This window comes from Musca autumnalis, unplaced genomic scaffold, assembly GCF_047663935.1.
Source record: "Musca autumnalis isolate F117 unplaced genomic scaffold, ASM4766393v1 scaffold_2, whole genome shotgun sequence".
Lineage (NCBI taxonomy): Eukaryota > Metazoa > Arthropoda > Insecta > Diptera > Muscidae > Musca > Musca autumnalis.
In genome coordinates, this window is record NW_027411755.1 from 12,754,159 (window position 1) to 12,779,921 (window position 25,763).

Consider the following 25,763-nt stretch of genomic DNA (forward strand, 5'->3'; position numbering starts at 1 on the left):
ATTTGTGTAAAAAAAACAACATTCAGTAATAATTTGTAATAATTATTACAAATTATCGAGTACGCAGACACACTTCATATCAGCATATTAATGATTTAATATCATCATAATTTTACCTCAATAACGTAACTGACATCAAAATGGTTTAAAATGGTTTTGTTTTTGCGTATTTCCCATTTAAAAATATGTTAATTTATTTACTCTATTACATTTACATTTGTTACATTTTTAAAATAATTATAAAGTAGAAAAGGAATTAGAAATTCCTAACCTCTTGTCTATATATATTTTATTTCTAAGCCATATTAATATTATACGCAATAAAGAAAGAATTGAAAAAAACGTGGATTTTTTAAAGAATATTTTTGAGCGACTTCTTGACCAATAATCGTGGATTTTTCATACATGGTCTATATCGGTTCACTCCGTCTTCCTTTCAAAGAAATATCAATAACAAAAATTCTTGTTTCATTACAGAACCTTTTGTGGAAACCCCTTTCAATACAGATGTCAAAAATCTCCTTACAAACGTACTTAAAGATGAATCCTATTTCCGCTGTAATCACACAACGCCATATGGCTATCAGGTGGGTAACAGCATAAGAAAGTTCGAATCCACATACATACATAGATATTTTACTTTCAATATCGTTTTCTACAGATTGACTTTGTGATAAATTTCGACAAGTACCGGAAACCCTTACCAGGGCCAGCTGAGACCACCATGTTGGATCGTATAACAAAGTAGGAAACCTAAAAACCTTGAATTATGGCAATTGTATTAACAAATCTATTCTTTTCTCTTGCAGAGTTGCAATATTATTACTCAAACTAGATTCGTTTTGTGCCAACGACTTGAATGCCCTGCGAGGTCCTGATTCACTGAAAATTAAACATTTGGAAATGATGGGCTACAAGGTTCTACACATTAACGAGCATGACTGGAATTCCAAATACATGAATGCACCTGGGGCAAAGACAAAATATCTCAAATGTTTACTGCAAATATCAAATTGATTTGAACAAATTGGAGGACGACAATATTCCCCAAAAAATAAGTTATTTATAGTGTGTTGATTATGTGTATAAGTAAATGATCTTTTTTATTTATTGTTAGAAATGAAAACAAAAAAAATAATGTACAAAAAAACTTATGTGGAGATTACTAATCCTGGGCGCTCTAACTTGTACACCATTCATAGGCAGTATTGAACATTACCTGCCAAGGACTTGCCTGGGACTTGACATTGAAACCAGGTGATACATATGGCCATTGATACATGGCATGACAACGTTCAGGATGAGGCATTAAAGCCAAATGGCGACCATCTTCCGAGCAAAGACCTGCAATGCCTTCTGTACTGCCATTGGGATTCATGGGATATACCTCAGTGGGTTTGCCATCATCATCCACATAATGCAATGCCACACACTTTTGCTGCTTCAAGTTATCCAACACTTTAGTATCACGGAACGAGAAACGTCCTTCGCCATGGGCCACCCAACAACCCAATACCGAACCATTAAGTTTACTCAACATTATGGCTTTACTATCAGCAATACACACAGTAGACCAACGGCATTCAAAACGTTCAGATTTGTTGTGCAAGAGGGCCACATCAGGTTTGGAAATGACTTCTTGGCTGGCTGCAGCATTTGAGGTTCCCACCCAACCAATTAAACTCATCAATTGACAACCATTGCAAATACCCAAGGAGAATGTTTCAGGGCGTTTTTTAAATGCCGAAAATTGTGGGGCCAAAAGATCGCTGAACATGATGTTGGCTGCCCAGCCCTTGGCTGAGCCCAAGGTATCGGCATAACTGAAACCTCCAGGGAATATGACACCACGATAACGATCCAAAGAGGTTTTGCCTGGAAACAACAAGGAAATTTAAAAATAGTGTAAAAACAAATAATTTTCCTTGGCACTTACCACTCAACAGATCCGACATGGTAACATCATGGACATCAAAATTGGCTTTCATCAGCGAGGCAATCATTTCACGATCACTGTTGACACCCTCCTCACGTAAAACAGCCACTGTAACCGCCTTACTGACCCGTTTTAACACCAATTCTGAACTCAAATCTACGGTGGTTTTATATTTAGGTCCCGTACGATATTCCAAGGTATTGAATTCTTCAATGGCACAATCAGGATTTGCTTGCAATTTTTCCAGCTCAAAACTAATACGTTCCCATTGCTGGTACAATGTTTTCACGCTATTGCTTAAGAGGGTCTTTCCCTTGGCCGTTATTTTAATGGATTTATCCAAACCATAACCCTTTGTTTGACCAATTAGATGATTGGGAACTTGCAATTCACTAAACTTCTTTTGAACTTCCACTGCATATTTGCTTTCCACCTCCAAAACCCAACCACATTCTTCGGCATAGAGAACAGCCAATTCAGGTAGAGTTTTAGCTGAGGAATCCACATTTTCCAAGGGTATTTGGCTAAGGACATTTGTAAGATCCAATTCCAGGCCAGCCAAACCAGCAAAGGCCATCTCCAAAACACAAACAAATAAGCCGCCTTCACTAATATCATGGCCTGACAATAATTTACCCTCTGCTAACAGCTCTTGGGTAACATTGAAGGCATTCACCAGAACCTGTGAATTCAACAAATTAGGACACTCATTGCCCTGTTGTTTATATGCCTGGGCCAAAGCACTGCCGCCCAAACGGAATTTGTTTTCAATGTTAATCCACAATAAAACGGTGTCCTTTCCTTCAGCAGGTCCCTTTAGATCTGGTGTTACTTTGACACTTACATCGGGGCAGGGAGCATAGGTGGAAATAACCAATGTACCGGGTGATTTGACAGTTTGGGAACCCACCTTGGCTGCCATGGATAGGGAGTCTTTGCCACCATCAACAGCAATCCTTAACTCCTTCATTATGCTGCACATTTCCTTGCAGGCATCAAACATGCGAGCACCTTCTCCGGGTAATTTTGCTGCCCACATCCAATTGCCAGAACATTTGACATCTGCCAATTCAGTAATCTTTACAAACACCAAGTTCGACAAGGCTTCAGCAACACTCATACGAGCCATGGCTCCAGCATCCAACAAACCCTTTATGGGCTGAGTACCCAATGAAGTGGCAATACCCTCCTTACTGAAATGTGACACCGTTACCAAACCAAAATCAGCCAGGGGAGTGTGTAAGGGACCCACACACTGCTGTTGGGAAATTAAACCGGTAACACAACGATCCACCTTATTGGTCAGATAACGTTTACTGCCCACAGACACCAAACTCAACACCAATTCCAAACTCTTGGCAAAATCAAAGGATTTATCGAAATGTAATGGTTCCAATTTGTTGGTAATACGTTGCAACTGGTATTCCCGTTTAGGCATATCCCCCAAAACATGTTTCAATTCCAAATCAAATGGTATTGGACCTAACTTGGTGCGATCAAAGTCTTCTTGGAGAACCTTTTCAAAATCAGCATCACTTTCAATTAGCGTGACACGACCATCACCCGTTACAATGCCAACAAAACTAATTTGACAACGTTCTCTTTGGCAAATACTTTCCAGCAGAGGACGATCTTCAAATTTACACAAAATGGCATCATTTTCTTGATACTCAGCACCCCATAATTCCAGGGCATTAATTGTAGGATCGCCCAATTGGAATTCTTTGGAGAAAATCACTGCACCAGCAAAACCAGGTTCCACCAACTCCTTTAAGACATTTCCATTGCCACCAGCACCCTGTGAATGAGAGAAAATATGGTAAATTCAGTTAAAATTTTAATTGGAAATATTTTCCCACATACCTGATCATGTATGGCAATAATGGGATTACGATCACCCATTTCAATACAGGCCCGAACAACACGATTTAATTTATTTTCCATTTCAGCATCACCTCTTTGTACGGCATTAAAATCCAATGAAGAGTCATTGGAGCCTTGGACTTCCACAGAGCTGGCTGCACCGCCACCAACACCAATGCGATAAACCGGGCCACCAATTTTGGCCAATAACATGCCTACGAGAAACACAATTTAACTTTTAAAACTAAAGCGTTAAAAAAAACAACTTACCCTTCTTGGGATCAAATTTTTGACGCATTGTAGCCTCCATTGTACCCATACCACCACTAAACATAATGGGTTTAACATACTCATCACGTTCTCCTTGGGCATTGGTTAGGCCATAGGAGTTGACAAAACCCGTAATGACCGGCTCACCAAATTTATTACCATAGTCGGAGGCTCCATTACTTGCCTCGATAAGGACTTTTAAAGGTTTGGCAAAAGAAGGGGGATATTGATATGAAGCATTTTCATAGGGTTGTGGATAACCGGGAATGTTCAAAGAGCCAACACAGTAACCTGCTGTGCCGGCAATTGGTATACCTCCGCGGCCAACGCCTTGGACATCTCTGAAACAAACGTATTCATAATTATGGAAAACTATAAAGTAAGTAAAATTATATACCTCAAACGACCACCAGTTCCAGTGGTGGCTCCACTAAACGGAGCCACAGCCGTTGGCATATTATGGGTTTCGGCGGTGAAAATCAAATCATTATCCACTGTTACCAATGACATTGGCCCAGGTCCATCGAAACACTGAGGGCGTATGGTAACATGTTTAAACCCCTTTATGGCACTGCTATTGTCACTGAATTTAATGGTGTTATTTGGATTCGAGTTGTTTTGGGTATCCATTATCATGCGTATCAAAGACTGGGGTTGTTCTACACCATCAACAATCATTTTACCACGGAAAAACCAATGTCTTGAATGTTCACTATTCGATTGGGCACAATCAAACAGCTCCACCGTAGTTGGATCCCGTTGTAAGATATTCTTAAAGAGATTTGTATAATAATCCAAATCCCAATCACCAAAAGCCAGCCCCAATTTGGCATTAACTTCCTCCAAAGCTTTACGTCCTTCTGCCATAACCGGAACCTTATACCATGATTCCTGAGAATGAGGTAGCTGTTCGTTGAAACTATTTACGGGTAAGTTTTCTTTTGTATAACGACACTCAGTCATGCGATCGCTTAGTAAATCCACCAATTCGTCAGCATTTGGTTGGCCGGCTGTATAACCGATTAAATAACGATCTGAGGCTTCCAGACGGATAACTTGATGTAATCCAACATTTTGACAAATATTAACACAGTTTGTAGAGAATGGTGTAGAGAAATTGAAACGTGGACCAATTTCAATTAACAGAGATTCATTGGTCTTCTCATTTGGCAGCTTGGAGGTGTCGCATAAACTAGATTCTTCACCTTGAGGATGTTTCAATAGCCATTTTAAGAGGTTGATCGACTTTGAGTCTAGAGGTTGGGTTGTTTCCACGTGATAGCATCTCTCCACTTGAACTGAATCGACATTTGAAAAGTTCTGGAAAATAAAAAAATTAATTTTGGTAAAAAAAATCTTGTTCAATATGAACCAGAGGATGTTTTGCTTCAAAAAGATGTGTAAAAAACAAATTCCATAAACATCACACGGTAGGGCACGTACGAATTTCTTAATCGCCCATCCACTGAAAAATGGGCTTAAGTTTCTTTGCCATGTCTATCGCCGATATATATTTTTTGTTGCAGAAGTTCATATTTTCGAAGATATGGGCCTTCAAAAATATGCCAAGGAGATCTGTCATAAGCATAAACTGGACTTGTTTTTTAATGAACATGATATTTTGGCTTGAAATTGAATCCAACATCTTTTTATTATTACAGAGTGGGTATTGGTAATGTAACGACTAACGCACAACTGTCTGTGTGAGTTAGCGTGGCCGTTGTCGGCCATGTAAACTAAGACGTATGCAAATTTATGAAACGTTTTCTATTTAGGTTTTTTTCTTGTTGGGGAAATCATCTTTCAATTCAATTCACTTTATTATGAAGGTAATTTGAAGCCTTAGGGAATATCATCTATAATTAATTTATCATTTGAGATGAGTCGAATTAATAAAGAATGTTAAATATTGAAGTTAAATTATGAATCAAATGACTTCAAGTGACCTTTATTGAGGTTTACGTTTTATGGGTAATTCAAGTTACGAATTATGTTAAATTTAATTGGTTTAAATTAATCACATATTAAATATTGAAGTTAAATTATGAATCAAATGACTTCAAGTGACCGTTATTGAGGTTTACGTTTTATGGGTAATTCAAGTTACGAATTATGTTAAATTTAATTGGTTTAAATTAATCACATATTAGGACGATTTAAACCAAAGTTATTATTAAGGTCGATTTGTCCAGCACAGCATCTTATGTAACAATGTCGCTGGGACTATGATGATGACTTATTATTTATATAATTCATGGTCAGTAGATCTCCTTCTTTTAGATAATATCAATTGATTACTCACCGCTTTAAGTAATTTTAAAAGCTTCTGGCGATGGACCTCATTACAGGCCTCAGTGGTATAAAAACGTATAATAGCCATAATGGGTTTCCTTGCTTTTACCGAATTAGATGTAGATTGAATTATGACCGTCAACACTCCACAATAGTCGTCTATCAACTGCTGATTTAAAAACGATGAAATATGAATCAATAGCCAAGTAAACCTACACAGTCTGAGACAAGCAAAAAAAATGCATATTATTTGTTGTAATTATAAATATATGCATGTTACTTACTAACAAGTTTGTCTGTCTGCACGTTTCTTGTTTACTTGTTGCCGGGGTTTGTTCCTTAATGGGGGGTTATCAGTGATATTGACAGACGTAAATGTTTTTGCATCAGAGAAGTAGAGTTCGTTGGTTGTGAGGATGCAGTAGCACAAACAAGGCTGTGTAATATACGTTATTGTTGTTATTATTTATTAATCTATTGATTTTGATAAGAAATATTTTTTGTTTTGTTATTTACCATACATTCACTTGATGTTGTTTTTTAATACAATAACATTAAAACCCAAAAATTGTGATCAATATTGATGGCATCTAATTGCTTAGAATCAATTCAATTAATAAATAAATTGGCTGGTTAAAATTTGCGCAAAGAAAATACCGCACACGATCTTGCCGGCAAAAAACGTGCTACAACGATCTCCTCGAAATGTTTTGTTTTTTTCTGGCCTCTATATAGTGGGGATAGTGGGGGCTCTCAATTATGCTGGAGAATGAGTTTATGAAATTCAAATTCTCTCTCATTATAAAAGAGCAAAATAAAGATGGCAACACTCAAAAAGATTATAATTTATATTCAACTATTATCATTTAAATGATTAAATTTACACAATTTTAATTAAATAAAACACGAATCACTGTTACGTGGAACTTCTAATTTAATAAATTTTACTTTTTTGTTAAAGAAAATTGCAGAATTTTAACGTTTTATACGCAGTGATCCACTATTCAGTGTTGCCACATAGAATGTAAGTTAGTACAGACACGTAACGTAAAGTAAAATTATGCAGAGTGCGTCAAGAAACGCCGTATTGCTAAATGACGCCGTCATTGTTTAATCTCCGTAGGCCGTGGTCTTTGTTTTGCGCTCTTATTTAGTGAAAATAGTGTTTTGGTTGTAAATTTGCAGAAATAAATCGTAGTTTCTCTTTAAAAAAGGAAGAAAATACAAAAATATTTAAGGATAATTGTATTTGAAAGCCTAATACAAACAATATGGCCCAAAATGCACCAGGCTCCGTAGATGTGCAGGTAATGAATGCAATTGGATTTATTTTGATTGCGGCATGTTTTGGCTTGCTTGTTTTCAGCCACTTGAAAAAGGCGTTTACTTATTTCTCCTTTATTTACAGGACATACAATTTAAATTACATGGCAAATTTCCACTTTTCCCAGAAAGTAAAGAATTAAAAAGTTTAGTAAGTCTATTGGCAGTGTCGTCAACAAAGGGACTATTGTTTGCCGGCAATCCCAACGTGAAAGAGTTAAAAGGTAGGAGAAAACAAACAACAACAACATTTTGAGTAACAAAAATATTTTAATTATTTTATAGTTATTAAACTAAAGGACATTATCGATTACAAGAGCAATGGCAAAGATTTGCCGGTGCGTGTTATATCTCTGCCGGGTGAGCCCAAGGCAATGGCATGCAGTTGTGATGGATCAATGTTAGCGGTAAATTACATGCAAAACAATACCGGATTTTTACAAATCTTTCAAGTGGATTGTTTTTTAACAGCGGTAAGATATTATCTTCTTCAAAGAATATTTTAAACAGTTTATTCCACTTACAGTCGATTAATCCCATTTACAATGTCCCCGTGTCGCCAGAAAGTTATGTATTTGCCTTACAACTGCTATGGAATCCGGTGATTGCCAACAACATTGCATTGGTCTTAAATGATGGTTCAGTGACAATGTTTACTTTGAATTCAGGAGGCAATTATGACAAAGTTACCTTGGGAAAGGAGAATCAAGTGAAATCCGGTTGTTGGTCTCCCAAGGGAAAACAAATTGTTTTCGGCTTTCCCGATGGTAAATTACAACAATTCAAACCAAATTTACAACCAGCACGTGCTATACCATGTCCACCCGGAATACATCCTGGTCCATTTGATTGTATTGCCGTACATTGGTTATCTACATTTCAGTTTGCTGTAATTTTCCTGCAAAGAGGTGAAGAAATGTGTCCCTCACTATTTATTGTTAACGCACCCAAGGCTGGGAACCCTACATACATAAATTACTATGATATTTGCTATAGCGCTCCGGGACCGCGTACACAACAGCTGACATTTAATCATATATCACAATGGAATCTATTGCTTGTTTCTTCAGCAAATGGTGTTGAGGTGGGTATATTGGGTACCAAAGAAACGGGTGAAAATCCTACTTGGATTCAATATACCCTATTGGATGAAGCTCGTATAGAAATGCCTTTGACCGAGTCGAAGGATGAAACATTTCCCATGGGCTTTGTATTTGACACCGCTTCTTCGCACCAAACAAAAATGGGTGAACAATTGTTGCCGGTTATGCCCATGATCCATGTACTTTCCACACATGGACATTTGGTTTCGTTTAATTTCTTGAATTTATCACCAAATGCTGCAGGAGTATGTTCACCACCACCACCTTTAAATGATACATCAGGTGAGTTTAAACCTTTACACCAGACACTGGGTGTTGGTGGCGGCGAGCAAAAGTCACAAGGTGCCGCTGAAAAAGGAAGTGGAGGAAATTCCGCAGCAGCCACACAACAACAAGCTAGTAGTGGTACTGGCTTTGGTGATATGACGTTTACATTGGGGCCAAATATGGTTACATCAACACCAGCCATAGTAAGTTGTTCTAAAAGCTTTAAACATTCAAAAAGATCCTTTTCTAATAAGAAAATATGTTCAATTGTAGAAAGATAAGCCTGTACCCATGTTTGGAGGCTTAGCTGCTACATCTAAGCCAAGTGGTGGCGTAGGCACGGGATTTGGAGTATCGTCTGCACCATCATCAATGGCTGCTATGCCCACTGCGGTCACTGCTCCCAAAACAACAACAGGATTGACATTTGGTTCGGGAAACACAACACCTTTTGGATCACAACAATCGGCATCAAAACCTGGTTTTGGAACGCAATCTGCTGTACCAGCATTTGGTGGTATTTCTGCGGGTCAGGGAGGGTTCGGAGGTAAACGTACATATTTCTTTTTTTTATATCAACAAAAACTTCAATATTTAATACCTTGTAGCGAAACCTGCTGGCCAACCATTAGCAACATCTGCTTCAGATAAAACTTTAACAAAACCGGACTCCAATCAACCTTTGTATACAGTTCCGCCAACCTTTAAGGCACCCCAACCGGTTCAAGCAGCTCCCAAATCTTCCCCAGCTACTCCAAAAGTCACTATGAATGTTGGTGAAATTGATGATGTTGTCAAACAAATGATAGCTATACAGATACAGGCTTTTGATGTAGAAATAAGGCAGATACAAATGCAAACCATGAAGCTTATGGAAAATGTAAGAAGGCCCATATTCATTGTCTGTTAAATCACTTTATTATATATTTGGTCTTGTTGTCCTTAGATTGGAACACCCAATGAAATCAAATCTTATACGAAACAACTAAATGATCTTCAAGAAATTATTGAACAAGCAGATGATCATGAATTCGAACAGGATGTTCAAAGCTTGAGGCATGCAATGAATGAGTCATATGCTATGTTGGCTGAATGCCGGTCAAAGTTGGAAATGTACAAAAATCCCAAGTAATGGGTACTTTACACGATATGTATTTTTCATATGAGTTGTCACTTCTCCCATACAAAATGTATATGCAAAGTGACAACTCATATGTAAAAAACATATCGTGTAAAGTACCCATAAGTAAACTGGAAGATATTGCTAGAAATAAATAAAGAGAGCAGTTTGTAGTTAAACCTGTGGGAGAATATCACTCACAAAGAGATTTCCAATGTTTTAAATTCTTCTTTCCATACAGCCTCTCACGCTTAACCTCAGCATCCACTGCAGATCCCGCAAATCGAAGACAATTGGCCAAACTACAGGCCTTTGTGGCAACCAATCAGACACAACTGAATCAAGTCAACTATTTAATTGATGCCCAATGGTCTCAATATCAGGATGTTGTACGACGCAATTCAAAAAATCAAATGCATATACCCTGTTTGGATGGCATCTATCAGAGGATGTCAAAACTTAAAGATCTACTGGCACGTCAACGATCCAAAATGAATCACATAAAAAGTAAACTGAAACAAAAAGGTTTAAATTATAAACCAGGCAGCGATAAGGATGTTACACTCGTGGCTGTAGGAGCCCTAAGTAAAAGTCAAGGGTATGTACGTATCAAAAAAGGAGACCTCAGTGTAATAATTTATTTCTTGCTCTTCTAGCCCCATGGAATCCTTGGCAGATTCCATACTCTCTATGAGCCTTTCACAGGTTGTTTCGCAATCCCACTCAAAATTATCAGAAAGTAAATTAAATGCTATTAGAAACTTTGCTAAACAACAACAACAGATATCTATAATAAAACCCAAAAGACCCGATCGTGTTGGTCTTAAATCTGAAGTAATTTTGGAAACTAAACTTGAAAGTGAACGCAAGCAAAAGGAAAAAGAAATGAAAGAAAAACAACTGCAGCAGCAACAACAAATACAAAAGCAACAGCAACAAGTGTCTACACAAAAGACAATGACGCAAAAACCAACATCCTCACAACAAATACCGCCACAAAATGTGCAACAACAACAGCAAACATTTTTAGCTAAACCTATGGCTTCTAAACCACCGCTACTGGCAAACACAAGTCAACCATCGCCGTTTATTACTCCCAATCCAGCTACTTCTTCCACCTTGTCATTTGGCAATCAAAGTTCTTTTGTAAAGACCTCATCGAAGCCCGATGATCCCTCAAAACTTGCTTCTTCGGCATCTTCACCATTTGCCGCTTTTGCAACATCAACATCAGGTAGTGGAGTCACGTTTGGCCAACCGGTAAAATCAAATCTAAATATTGAGGCACAAAAAGAAAATATTGTACCCGCAACACCCATATCATTTTCTGCCAAAGTGATTGGTGGTAATGATACTAAAAATAAACCTAATATTATGGGAGGATCTTTAACACCAGCTGGTGATAACTCAGGTTTTGCTGCATTTTCTAGCAGCAAGCCTGCTAACTTGACGACGACTGAAACCACCACCACTGCTTCAAAGGATTCTAAGATACCGGATGAGCCGGAAAAGGCTTTCAGTTTCGGGGGTATTTCTTCCACACTAACATCTACAAATCTTCCAGCAAGTAGTGTATCTTCAACAACAACCACAACGCCTTTTGGAGGATTTGGTGCAAAACCCGCTAGTACAGCTGCTGCAACCGCTACGACCCCAGTTCCGTCTTCATCCTCTGGGTCGTTGTTCTCTTCTTCAGCATTTGGTTCCGGGTTGTCATTGACAACTACGGCAAAGCCATTTGCTGCTTTATCCTCGGAATCATCCACACCATTTGGTGGGTCTGGCACAACATTTAGTTTTGGTGGTTTATCTTCGTCGACAACAACAGCAAATACATTTGCCACATCAAGCGCCAAACCTTCCGAAGCCAGTGGAGTAGTACCAGCTAAACCTCAAGAAACCAAAGTATCTTCTTCACAGCCTTCTCAAGCCACAACTTCCGCCAGTTCCACTCCAAGGTAGGAATACAAATTTATAGCTCAGTAACTGTTGACCTCATGTTTGTTCTTTTCAGCTTTTCATTTGGTGGCATTGCTTTGGGTAATACAGCCTCTAAGGGTCCAACTGCTACCATAACAACTACTACAAGTTCAGCTCCACCAAATGTTACAATCACATCTACAGGTTTGCCAACAACAACTACGGCAAACAAAACCCCCACTACTATAACTTCCACGGCACCTGCTGCTGACTCTTTATTTGGATCATTGAATATTTGCAAACCGGATACCAAACCAGCAGATTCAGCGAAAACACCAACCAATATATTTTCGGGATTTGCTACTTCAACTTCGACATCAACCACCTCATCACCATTTAGCTTTTCCACAAATAATACCGCAAGTGATGGAGGAAAGCCAACTGCAGCAACAACGCCTGTTTTTGGTACTACTACCACGTCTACAACAAATATCTTTGGCAAGCCTTCAACAACATCTACTGAGGCTACAACAACGACTTCCACAACAACAACTACAACCACAGCGTCTTCTGTAGGTGCCGCATCTTCCACAACCACAGCAACAACAACTTCGGTATTTTCTTTCACCTCTGCAGCAGATCAAAAAAGTTCAGCTTTACCAGTATTTGGTTCATTATCTGTAACATCTTCTGCTCCCTCTACCACTACAAGCACAACAGCAGCAACAACAGGTACAACTACTACAGCCAGTAACATCTTTGGTGGGGCCGCAGGTGCTTCATCTATTTTCGCCCAAGCAGCAGCGGCGACATCTACCGTGGCTACAACCAACACAGCTTCAGCTCCAATATTTGGAGGTGCAGCCAGCTCGTCTGGTCCTTCGCTATTTGGATCTACGGCACCAACTGCCACAACCGCCACAACACCAAGTACTGGATCTATATTTGGAAGTAATACAAAACCCGCCGAACCCACAACTGGTGGTAGCATTTTTGGCGGTATCCCCAAACCTGACCAATCTGTATTTGGTAGTTCGACAACAGCAACTGCCCCAACAACTGGGCTATTTGCCGCTGCAGCGGCTGCAACTAAACCTCCCGGTGCTCCAGCAGGTGGTAGTATTTTTGGTGGTGGTAGTACAACTGGGGCATTTGGAGCTCCAGCTAGTGGTGGGTCTATTTTCGGAGGTGGTGCAGCCACTACAAGCCCGTTTGGTTCGGCTGCTACTGCTGGTTCAATATTTGGTGGTGCCGCAGCTGCAAATGCAAAACCAGCCGAAGGAGGAAATATATTTGGTTCTCCCACACAACAATCGGCCTCTAGTGGCGGTTCCATTTTTGGTAAAAGTACTTTTGGCCAAACAGCTGCCGCCGCACCAGCAGCATCTGCGGGTAATATATTTGGAGGTGGTGCCGCAGCTACTCAATCCTCGACAACTGGTCCCTTCGGTGGTGCATCATCGGGCGGATCAATATTTGGTGGGGCAGGAAATGCCGGAAACAATTCTACATCTGGAGGATCGATATTTGGTGGAGGGAACACAGCATCAGCGTTTGGTTCAACTGCGTCATCAGGTTTTGGTTCATTTTCACAAACATCCAATGCTCCAGCTTTCGGTTCACCCAGCGCTGGAGGTGGGTTTGGTGCTACAGCATTTGGTTCTCCACAACAATCGGCATTTGCCAAGCCTGTATTTGGTGGTCCTCCTACGTTTGGAAGTCCTCCTGCGTTTGGAGCTCAACCTACATTTGGTGGGGCACCGACTTTTGGCAGTCCTAAAGGGTTTGGCACCTTTGCTGCGGCTACATCTCCCACAGCAGCTACTGGAGGGTTTGGTGCTACCGCCGCCGCCAATACAGGTACCGCAAAAAGTAATATATTTGAAACTTTGGGCTCTACTGATACTGGTCTATCATTTGGTAATTTGGCTCAATCAACACAGCCTCCAAATCAACAAAAGCCGGCTTTTGGAGGGTAAGTTGTGGAACAAGACTGTAGTTTTAAAACTGTTTCATACTTTATTAGCCATCAATAGATCTAGTTGTGCTGAATGGCAACGGATTGGTATTGTTACAAAAGCTTCCAAGGTCATTAAATTGTATAACCGATATACATAAATGGGCTTATTTTATTTAATCATTGAATATTCATTTTTAGACCAACTACGCAAAATAAAGTTTACGTTTCCATTGTCATGTATGCCACCTAAGCCAGTAAAAAAGAGATCTATAGATGGTGAACATTTTGAGATACTTCGCAAACTTTACTAAAAATTCCGTTTTCTCTTCTTTTTCAGGTCATCCTTTATGAGTTATCGTTAATTTAAGTGTGTATGTATGTATATTCGTTCAAAAATACTTTGTTATACTTGGTATGTAGTCTGAATGTATCGTTCAATAAAAGGAGAAAATCATTTTCGTCTCACTCTCAACATAAACTTATGCTGCGTATGTTGTACGTGAACAGGGTAATTTATTCTTGGGAAAATATTTTATTATATCACCAAATATATGTAGTTGTAATAAGATCTGTAAATTCGTATGTAAAGTAGTTTTGTACAGAAACAGTGCTACGAAAGTCTATTCCGTAAGACAATCTTTTTCGGCTATCAGAAAATTGGTTTTCTTTCGTGAATATTTCCACTAAGAGGTTGTTTACACTATCTATCAATGTCATATGACACGAAATAAAAGCATTCCATATCTACCCACGGAGCAATGTGGAGACGAAATTCTATTATATGGCGTAAGGAAAATCTCCAATATTCCACATATTAGTGAATATTTACCCAGCGAAAAGTTTGCCTCAAAAGAGGCAGTTAAATGATATGTACAAGTGATTTGGAAGTGCATCAAATTATGCATTTTCACTCATGATTTTTACAAGGGAGTGACCCCGGAAAGAGGCACTCCATTGCACCGCATTTTAACTGAACTTTTGGCACTGCATTTTAACTGACCCTTTGGCATTGCATTTTAACTGACCCTTTGGGGTAGAATAGGAGGCAGTCCAGAGCACGTGTTTTGAATAACAAAATAAAATGCATTTATTATTTGTGTAAAACAAAAATATTAATAACTTTGTTAAATTAACAAAAATTATGAAAATTCTCTATTGATTTCAATCGCAAACATGTGTGTTTCCTCCGCTCTTCATTTAATCCAAGCTTAAGTGCTTTTGCTTCATCTGCTAAATGGGTTTGATATTGTCTTCCCATCACCAGTTAAGATTTCGACATGTACTCCAACAGCACTCTATTGGGAAATATGCCTTGCAAGAAGAATGGGGAAAAATTCCGATATTTTGCCCCGAAAACTTTGTTAAATCTGTGCCAAAAAGGCTAAAAGCTGTCAAGGATAACAAAGGATGTCATACCAAGTGCTAAACTCCTAAAAAATCCTTTTTGTTTCATGAAACTTTTAGAGTGCATACTTTTCACTGTGAGGTAGAAATCGATGTTGTTTAACCATTTTTATTTTTTTTATCTACATTTACCTGAATTTCTTTAATTTTATTTTATTATATTTAAGTTAAGACACTAATGTACAAATATAAAAAGGAATGAAATCGATATCATTAACCAATTTTCAGCAATCGCAGTTTTAATGAAAGAAACTGAAGTGGATACTTTTGACTGTGATTCACTGTAATTTACCCCTTGGAATGTTGTGAAACCTATAAACTCTATGAGAAAAGTCAGGAAGTCGTACATTTTACGAAATTCAGGATCATATAATGTCCACAAGGACTACTTCAAATCGCAATGGGATCTCAAAATTATCAGTATCACTATATTTGCTGTGGTTTTATAAAGTAACAGACTGAAAAACTCAACGAAATCTGCAAGGGTCCGCATTAACCCACTTAGCGCCGAGAATTTTTTTTGCGAGAAAACCTAATTTTTTTTATGAAAATTATATTTTTGAGATTTTTTAAACATTTTTTAAAAAATAACTTTTTTCTCTAAAACGTATAGTTTTCCTACAATCGGGCCTTCTTTTAAAAGTTCCAAAAACTTTGGAGGGTAACACAGGTGTATCCTTACATGCCTATCCCTTGGTTTTTGGTTGAGAAAATACTCTTACTATCAGCCCTATTCTGAACATTCCCATGGGAACTGTTTCCCAGGGGAGCGAAATTTCCCATTCCCACGTTTTCCATATTCTCAACGACGTGGGAACAGCAAATGATGGGAGCTGGAATTTCGAAATTCGAAATCAGTTACACCAAATTATTATAGCATACTTTTGGGGGGATGTAATTTTGTTTTGTAATACAAAATGCCTGTTTGCATTGAATTCGCGGTTTTTGAATTAGATTAGCAAAGCACAACTCACTTAATTCAACAACCGTGCATTGATTTATGGATTTTTTTAAGTGAATGGAGTCAACGATGTGTGGTGTTGTTCTAATAAGCACATTTTCTTCAGAATTTGCGAATTGGTATAAGCATTTTTTTAATTAGTAGGCAAACATAAGTTTTGTGTATAAAGTAATAGGAACTTTTTAAATTTGCAACTAATTTAAAAATTGTATGTTGATTCGGAATAATTTTCGTTAGGGGTTTAACGCGTATATCGCTAGTTTTACTTATTCCTTATGATCGCTAGAACTCGTATTTTGCATATTTAAAAAAAAATCAAAAAGAAAAATTCGGATATTTTTCTCGATTGTTACATATTTCAGAAAACGTATCTCAAAAAAATAAATAAAATACGTTTTTGATTGAATCTAAAACTAAAACACATGCCCTTGCAAAATTTCAAGCTTCTACGTTCAAAAATAACGATCCTATTCAAGAAAAGGCATTTCGGAAAATGAAATAGCATTGCAATAATTTAGCATATATGTATGTACGTTTGTGTGATAGTTGTCGTGTCGTTGAGGAGACTAATACGTTTTCAATAGAACGTTAGTCGTCTGATTTAAAAAACCGGAAGATTATATTACGAAAATGAATACAAGTTGTAAAGATTGTATGTATTATGGTTATTTTCCAATATATTTTAATAATTATTGCCAAAAATTCTTTTTTACTTGCTGTGCTGCGTTAACAGAATCAACCATGACTCTTTTTCTCGTATTTCAATACATATGGTCTGTTCCAGAACTGCAAAAATCTACTAATTTTTACTACATTTTTTTTTTTTGTTTTGTTCGATAACATAAAGGAAATTTTTTTATCGGTGTAAAACATGTTAGATTCTTGCAGGTTTTTGTATCATATAAGAATATGCAAAATCCGAAGTCTACTAATGGCATATTTTACAGTACATTTTGTATGCTTTTATTAAGCAAACACATGGCGATTATAAATATTTGCAATAATTTTGTCGTGTAGATGTCTTAAAATAGGAAATTTCATAAAAATATGAAATTTCTTGAAAATTTTTTTCAAACTCCCACACTGTTTGCTGGGGAGATTTTTCCCACAAAAAGACACAAAATTCTCCCACAATTCAAGATAGAGAATGTATACTTTTTTCCCATGGGAACAAATTCCCAATTCGAACATCATTCAGAATGAGGGGAGATGGGAAATGGGAAAAAAACTCCCACAAAATTTTATTCAGAATACGAAAATGTGGGAATGGGTAAAAATTCCCAACTCCCATGCGTTCAGAATAGGGCTGTATATTCCTAACAAATCCCTGACTTTATATGATTCTAACATTTTTGATTAAATTTTTATCGCATATTTAAATTTTTCATCAAAAGTCGATTTTTTGAATAGCTTGGGTTTTTGGCCAATTGCGTGGAAATGCGTGGATCAAATGTAGCGTTATCAGCGTGAAATTTAAGATAACAGACAATACTATAACAAAATGCAAAAAACCCCACAAAAATGTTCGAAAAAACCAGAGTTTTACATCAATTTTTGCAACCATTTTTTGTGGAGTTTAAACGACCAGTGGCTTTATCTGGGTTAACAAGCTATACGCTAAGTCTGACCTTAAATAACGGCAATTAATCCACAAATATGTTCCTATTTTGTCTAAAAGATATCATGGACAACCAAAGACATCCGAAAAAGCAATAAAAGTTAAAATTTATATTGCTTATTCCATAAATTTTACGGTAGTATCAATATTTCAGTGGGGTGTATTTACACTTTTTCCCCATTATTTTTTTATTTTTATAGAATTTACCGTAATTCGTATTGTGGAATATATTTTTGTTTTATTTAATTTTGTTTATTAGGGATATGAAATAGAGCTAGGTATGTACTTGGATTTTCATAAAAATGTTTCCTTACCCTTAAACCTCGATATTTATAGGGTTGGCTACTAGGCTACCCGACATCGCTACGATTGAAAGTTTGCTCCCGAGACAACAAATGGGATTAGCCGGGACAACTCAGAGGAAGATTGCGAAATTTTTCGCCAATAAATCCGATGAATATAAAATATGCATACTAAGTTTCGATGCATTAAATGTTGATAGCAGACCAATTACATCCCAGTATGGATTTATGCTATCTGGGCTATGTAAAAACTGGCCGTGGCCGAAGGCCGTGGACATTATAATGATATGGATTTACACAGCATGCTATCACAGATGCTCGGTGCCGCAGACAGCATCGGTTTAAAAGTAGCAGGCATCGTCTGCGACTCGCAGAAGTTACATCAAGGCATGGTACCCTTGTACTATGAAAATAACCTTTGCTATAACGGAAAACTGTGGATGTACGACTTTCCCCATTTACTTATTATTTTAGTGTCAAATTTTATTGCAGGTACAGCTTGTTCAAGTATGATTTTCCATTTGATTATTAATAAAATACCAATTTTCTGGGACGCATAAAATTCAAGGGATATACGCTAAAAGTACAATACGCAAAGAGACTGATGGAGAACCCAGAGCAATCAATTGATGATATCAGCAATCAATATTTTTATGAGACCTTCAACATTGATCGATATCAAGAGTTGTTTAACGATATTGTAGTGAGAAGACTTTATGATGAGTCGGATAGAAATTCTAATGATGTCAGAATGAAACACGTTCTGAAGTTCGTGTCAATGACGACGAAATTAATACAAATTGTTGTAACACCACAAACACCTCAAGCAATCAAAGAGAAAGTTATACATCATTTTAAACATTTAATGACCAAAATGCAGTACACAAACTCCAATAACCTCTACTCTACGGTATGGCAAGAATTATTAAGGAATAATGACTCCGATTTGGAAAACGCTACATCTCATGCCGATATTGAAAAACTATTCAGCGACATACAGTCAACCAAAAAAGTCTACATACACCCTATAATTCTCGGGTTTTAAGGGTAAGGGAGCATTTTTATGAAAATCCAAGTACATAGTTCTATCTCATATCCTTAATAAACAATATTGCATACAACAAAACTATATTCCATAATCAGCCCAATTATGAACGGCATCTCACCGTGAGTTTTCTCTTTCTCCCCTCCTCCCCTATTATAAACATCATATCGCCGTGAGTGCTGTTATGTTCTCACTCTTCCCTTATTATAAACAACAAGAGGGTAAGCAAAACTCACGTTCGTGAAAAAATTAGCTATTACAAATGTAAAAAAAGTGAGAAAAAGAGGCAAATTTGTGCTGAAATTTCTCACTACCGAAATCAAAGTGAGTTGAACAAAAAAATTTAAGTGTGGTCATTTATTTTAAAAAATACGAATATTTTGTATCTGTAATGATAATTAATTGTATTTTAGGTTGAAAGCAACAAAAAATAATTAGAAATTTTGTATGTTTTGAGGTTATTGTTGACCTTTGGACGCTTTTTTCTTTGGCTTGAGGTCAACTTAAGAATTAAAATTTTTTTGTTTTTATTCTTATAAAAAGAAAGAAATATCATTGTTATTATAAATTTCTACCATATTGTTTATAGTTGCATAAAACAAATGTTCTTGTTTTTGAAAGCCAATCCCTGAGGATGACCATCAAAGATGGTTGAAATATTGGAAATGGAATAGATTCTACCTTATTGTGATAAGAGTTTCTTTATATTTTTAATCGCAATATGTTTTCGACAAAAACAAATATTAGGACATTTACCGCTAACATTTTTTCAGAGTTCTTTACGAATTCGGTCTGAATCTCTGAATTCTTTCAGAATTTGGTACAAAATTGGGTCTAACTTCAGTTCCAAGAATGGGATGTAACTATCCACTGAAGTTAAATGACTAGGTTTGGCATCGCACCTTTAAAAGACGAAGAGTGCTATGCATGGTGCTATCAACATTTGCCCTATAAGAATTTAGACGACTGCAATATCCCGAGTATAGTTGAGCAAAAACTACCCTGGTTTGTGGTGGACTTTATTCACACTATATTTGTTTACATTAGAAACTGCGACTATGTGAAAGCTATACAAACCTACTTGAAATGCTTGTTGAGCAAGGGGTTCTCTCCTGTATCGTTGGGCTTTCCTCTCTAGAAAGTGAAGATCATTCTTGATGGACCTAGTGTGTCGGGCCAACCTACTAGTTGGTGATTGGGATGGCTCTCACGGTAACGCCCAAGCAAGTACTGTAACTAAAGCGTTCCCCGTTTTCAGGTATGGACAAATCAAAAAGGTGCATACTGTATAAAGCGGTTCACAAATATACAAGGACCCAATCTGGAGCAACCCATGTCTGCGATTGTTGTTCCTAGAGAGAGTAATGTACACGATTTGGAACTTTTGGGGTCGCAGTCTTGGAAAAAATGGGTGCTGGTGCTAAAAAGATGACATGTCCAATCACTTGCCCTCAAGCTTGAATAGAATCAAATATTTTGATGGAATATAAGTCCAGACCGTTGCCCCAAAAAGATCCAAACCATTTTGAGATCTTAATCACGTCATCGTCGATAACCCAGTGGAATGGTATCTACACCAAACAATTTCCTGGAATAGTATTTTAAGTACCGGTCGTTATATGCCATGAACAAAAAAAATTGGAATTACAATTGGAATTTATTGAAATTGTATTTAAAATTCATTAAATTGGTTTAAGTGTTGAAGAAAGCATTAGAAATTATACTTAGCATTCATAGAATTGGTTCTTATACTGGAGAAAATATCGGATGTTTCACGAATTGTATTTACAATTCTTGGAATTGGCTAAATGCTGAACCTCATTTGAACCAATCATTGATCTCCTGTGATGTCCTAACATCGCTGGTACAGCTTCCACTCCATTTCCTTGGTATTCCTCAGAACTTGCCATTTCTGTTATCACCCAAAATGCAACATTAAACATTTACTTATTGTAGCCATTTAATGACGTTTTTAAACGACATTTGTTCACTTTTTTACGATTTTCTAATAAATTTCACGAATTCTTCAGTGTAAATAAACAATTTTCACATATCTGTCAAAACAAAAGAACAGCTGTTACAGATGTTGCCATGTTGTTTCAATGTTGTATTTTCTTTTACCAATATTCATGTTCTTTTACAGTGGATTTTTAATAACCGACATTTTTCTTGCTAGAAATGTTTATTAATTTGAAAATTTATTTACTTTTTATGCAAAAAATAAGAATTTAATAATCCCAAAGTTATTTGTGCAAAAAATGACGGTATGGTAACACAAATTATTATTTCAAGGGTTCACAAGTCGCGCCATTATTTTCCATTTTCCGACTTGTCAACCCTTGTTCACTTTTTGTGCTCCTCCCTGCCCAATCGTAATAGCTCGAGCAGGTGAAAGTGAACTGCAACTCACTTGTGAGTAGCTCCCTACGTGAAGATTCATAATCGCTATGAATACGAATAACGGTAAATTCTATAAAAATTAAAAAATTAATAGGGAAAAAGTGTACATACACCCAATGAAATATTAAGATTACCGTAAAATTTATCGAATAATCAATACAAATTTTACATTTTATTGCTTTATCGAATGTCTCTGGTTGTCTATGACATATTTTAGAAAAAATAGGAACATATTTGTGGATTAATTGCCGTTATTTAATGTCAGACTTCGCGTATTGCTCGTTAAGGCGGACCCTTGCATATTTCTTTGAGTTTTTCAGTCTAGTAGTTTATGAAACCCCAGAAAATACAGTGGGACTAATAATTTTGGGATCCAAGAGCGCTATGAAGTTTTTCTTGTGGATAATATATGCTCCTGAGCTTCTCTAAATATACGAATTCCTGAGTTTTCTCATAAATTTTATAGTTTTCACAACATTCCAAGGGGCAAATTACATGCAGAAGCCTTCGAATTACCTTGTAATAAGGGCTAGTACAATCCTCGAGCATCCATTGAATCAGCAATGTAAAAGAATCCGACATTTATAGCGCTTCAAGTGACCCTAACGATCATAATACGAGAGCATATTAGTTAACAGTGTAAATTTCATACAAATTTCATGCATTCTTTGGTGGTGCTTTTACTTTGATGCTTCGGAAACTTTAGGAACGGGTTTGTAGAATAATGCTGTACATTTCTGATTGAGTTAAGGCCCAAAAATGTATTACAAGGTAATTCCAAGGTTCTTGCTTGTAATTTGACCCTTGGAATGCAGTGAAAGCTATAAAATTTATGAAGAACTCAGAAATTCGCATATTTAGCGAAGCTCAGGAGCATATATTATCTATAAGAACAACTTCAAAGCGCTCTAGGATCTCAAAATAATTAGTCCCACTGTATTTCCTGGGGTTTCATAAACTACCAGACTGAAAAACTCAAAGAAATCTGCAAGGGTCCGCCTTAACGAGCTATACGCGAAGTCTGACCTTAAATAACGTCAATTAAAGCAGAAATAGGTTCCAATTTTGTCTAAAATATATCATAGACAACCAGAGACATTCGATAAAGCAATAAAATGTAAAATTTGTATTGCTTATTCCATGAATTTTACGGTAATCTTAATATTTCATTGGGAGTATGTACACTTTTTCCCTATTTTTTTTTTTTAATTTTTATAGAATTTAGATTTATAGGGTGTATGTAGACTTTTTTGGTTGACTGTACGAAGACGCGTTTATGGAACACCAACAACCGTCGCAATGGAATATGCCAAGGCAAGGTATGCCGCTTGCATTGAAAACACGTTTAAAATCTCACACGCTAGACAACGATTTCTATGCGAATTTGAATTTCCTAAGTATTAAACAAAATAAATATGTACATATGAATTACAAATTTTTATTCTTTTTACTGTATCTTGGGGGTAAATGTCAAAAATAAGTATGAAAACGCAACAATATCTATTACTTGTCAATGAGAACCGTACCTAAAATTTCCTGAACGACATTTTTGCGAAAAAAACGAAGCTGACAATCTTAATTTTCCGGTAGCTTCATTGAAAAATCTAACTCGTCCCAGAATAAGCCATTGGCGTCTTTAATCTTATTTGAATTTTCTATGCAGGCATCGAACCGTACCTTCCCATATTCCATAGTAACATCTGTCGGTTTGCCCTCAACCTGTCTTCTAATGTTGTTAAAAAAAAACATTTCAATTGTTAATTGCGTGTTTAATTGTTTGAACTTTAAGTTCTGAACATTTCTTGCAACGTGGTCAGTGTGCGAATAAATAAACCGAGGCGGGGCAGTGTCACATCGCTGTAAAATTGTTTCCAGTTTGCGTAGTATTTCTTGTTTCTGCGCCACATATACATAGCTCTACTGTCAGCATTGCGAGAAATTCAGTCATCGCAGATACAATTTTCACAGTTTGCTTCAACGCTTCATTGCCGCTGTGTTCCCACTGGCCATGGAGTGCTTGAAAAACTCTGTTATTGAATATTTCATGGTAGCATTCAACTTTGAATCTTTTATAAAAATATTCTTGTGTGCGTTCATGGTAATGATGACAGTAGTTTCGTACATAGGCAAATCTGATTAGACCCCGACGTAATTTTCCATGTATGAATTTTTGAGTTACTCGAACAAGGAGGAGCTATATGTATGACATATAGGAAAAAATTTCCGTCAAGACGCAAACAACCGCCATGGCACATAGGGACTTTTTGATGATTGCCGCTCCCATCGCCGACGTAGCCTATTACCTTTGCGCCGACACTTTCCGCATCATTGCTAATTTGTCTAAGCATCTTTTTCACATAAATTCCTGGATATCTTTCGCGGCACTCCGTCCCAATAAAAATGCACCAATTTTTCATCGCGCCGTTTAATAGGAATCGGTACTGGTCGTTTACAATGGGGTGACTTATGTGGATTGCGTCAAATGTAATATAGCACATCCTGTCACTTTCCTCCATACTACCGAAGAATTGTGTTCTTTGTTGAGTTGGTGAATTCCATTCTGCATCTTGGAAACCAAGCTTCAACGATTTCGGCAGTGGGAAAACTTGAGCGCTGGTACGTCATCGTATACGTCCTCCTACACATTAATAATTTAGCTTTGTTTCTTTACTTTTTTAATGGTAAAAGATAAAAGTGTCAAAATTGCTCTCTCATGAACATTTTTACCAGAAAAGTAAAGGAACAGAAAAATTGTAGATCTGGCAGCAATGTCAAAAAGAAACATAAAAAATCAGTTTTTGTCTTTTATTTCACAGTTTTTAATATAAGCTGTGTTCCAGAACTAAAAAGTTTTTACAATTTTTACACATTTTACTCGAAAAAGCGTTCCCGTACACAAAAAAGTTGTAAAATGTTCACTTCTTTTTAAACAAAAATGGCGCTGAATGGCGCTCTCTTTAAAAACTTTTTACTCGACAAATTTGAGCGTGTAAAAAATAGTAACATGGATGCCGGCGTCTGATTGGCTGGTATGCCGACTTTGACATTTGTTCCAGCTTTTTTTGAGTTCCCGAACTTTTTGAAAAAACTTTTGTGTGAAAAAGATTTTTTCTCTCTCTTACGAGTTTTACAATTAAAAAGTACGGGAATAATGCTTTAGTTTTGTCAGCGTTCGACTTTTTCTTCTGTTTTTCGTCCATTTTCTTCTTCATTGTGAAATAGTCGTTAAACAAAAATCGAAAAATCAGTTCTGCCATTTTTTACCTGCAGAAATTTTGCTGATAGCCTGTGGTAGAAGAGAAAGCCATTTTCGCTCTCTCTCCCCTCTCACTCTCTTAAAAATTGCTCCCAGTTTTGCCACTTTTCGGGGTTAAGGAACGCTTTGCAGGTTAAAAATGGTAACAAATGGTAAAAATGGCAAACTCAGGTAAGTAAAGGAACACAGCTAATTTGTGTGTTATTTTACTCCGCTCTTCATATACAGTGAATCACAGTCATAAGTATCCACTTCAATTTCTTTCACTAAAACTGCGATTGCTTAGAGTTAATTAATGATAGCGATTTCATTATTTTTTATGTATATTTTTACATTAGGGTCTTAACTTAAATATAATAAAATAAAATTAACAAAATTCGGGTAATTTAGATAAAAACAAGTAAAAAAGCGTTAATTTCGGCCGGGCCATACCATACCCTCCACATAAAATATTCTGAACTAAAATGGAATAATTAGTTTTCATTCCTGTCCCCAACTTTAAGTGGGTATGCTAAAATGTCAGATAATGTACATAAACAGCCCTATTCTGAATTTTTGTAAATATTTTTGTTTGAAAAAAGCAGTAGTTCATAATAGTTCGATAGCTTGCCTTAATGAAATTAAAATATAATGAATGGAATATCCCAAATAAATTATTATTTGATCGCAAAAAAAAATCAAAACCAAAAACATCTTTAAATGCTTCTGGCATATATGTCATGT

The 25,763-nt window shown here is 36.8% G+C and overlaps 3 protein-coding genes across 12 annotated transcripts in view; 2 read left to right on the forward strand and 1 right to left on the reverse strand.

Moving 5' to 3' along the window:
• The window catches only part of LOC141393659 (FAST kinase domain-containing protein 1, mitochondrial), a 15,626-nt gene extending 14,532 nt beyond the window's left edge, over window positions 1-1,094 (forward strand). For 3 of the 4 annotated variants that reach the window (XM_073967004.1, XM_073967002.1, XM_073967005.1), the window contains exons 8-10: window positions 478-587; window positions 662-744; window positions 810-1,094. In XM_073967004.1, the coding sequence (XP_073823105.1) occupies window positions 478-587; window positions 662-744; window positions 810-1,017 (401 nt within the window). In that variant the 3' untranslated portion in view covers window positions 1,018-1,094. The remainder of the gene's footprint in view (window positions 1-477; window positions 588-661; window positions 745-809) is intronic. The other variant, XM_073967003.1, reaches the window with a different exon arrangement.
• Pfas (phosphoribosylformylglycinamidine synthase) lies at window positions 1,078-21,456 on the reverse strand. Of its 7 annotated transcripts, none has more exons than XM_073967000.1 (8): window positions 21,332-21,456; window positions 6,646-6,797; window positions 6,372-6,582; window positions 4,467-5,389; window positions 4,070-4,410; window positions 3,800-4,014; window positions 1,937-3,734; window positions 1,078-1,875 (listed from the first exon to the last, which is right to left on the reverse strand). In XM_073967000.1, the coding sequence occupies exons 3-8, from the start codon at window positions 6,447-6,449 to the stop codon at window positions 1,181-1,183; spliced, it is 4,050 nt and encodes a 1,349-aa protein (XP_073823101.1). In that variant the 5' UTR covers window positions 6,450-6,582; window positions 6,646-6,797; window positions 21,332-21,456; the 3' UTR covers window positions 1,078-1,180. The 7 variants fall into 7 exon arrangements, with proteins under 7 accessions (XP_073823101.1, XP_073823100.1, XP_073823099.1 ...); XM_073966999.1 differs by having other exon boundaries at window positions 6,646-6,835; window positions 21,332-21,448; XM_073966998.1 differs by having other exon boundaries at window positions 21,292-21,443.
• Window positions 7,448-14,532, forward strand: Nup214 (nuclear pore complex protein Nup214). Its single transcript, XM_073966993.1, has 11 exons — window positions 7,448-7,668; window positions 7,770-7,908; window positions 7,970-8,157; window positions 8,211-9,257; window positions 9,328-9,601; window positions 9,663-9,934; window positions 10,001-10,182; window positions 10,416-10,772; window positions 10,831-12,132; window positions 12,189-14,069; window positions 14,392-14,532. The coding sequence occupies exons 1-11, from the start codon at window positions 7,633-7,635 to the stop codon at window positions 14,414-14,416; spliced, it is 5,703 nt and encodes a 1,900-aa protein (XP_073823094.1). The 5' UTR covers window positions 7,448-7,632; the 3' UTR covers window positions 14,417-14,532.
• Window positions 21,457-25,763: the final 4,307 nt, after the last annotated feature.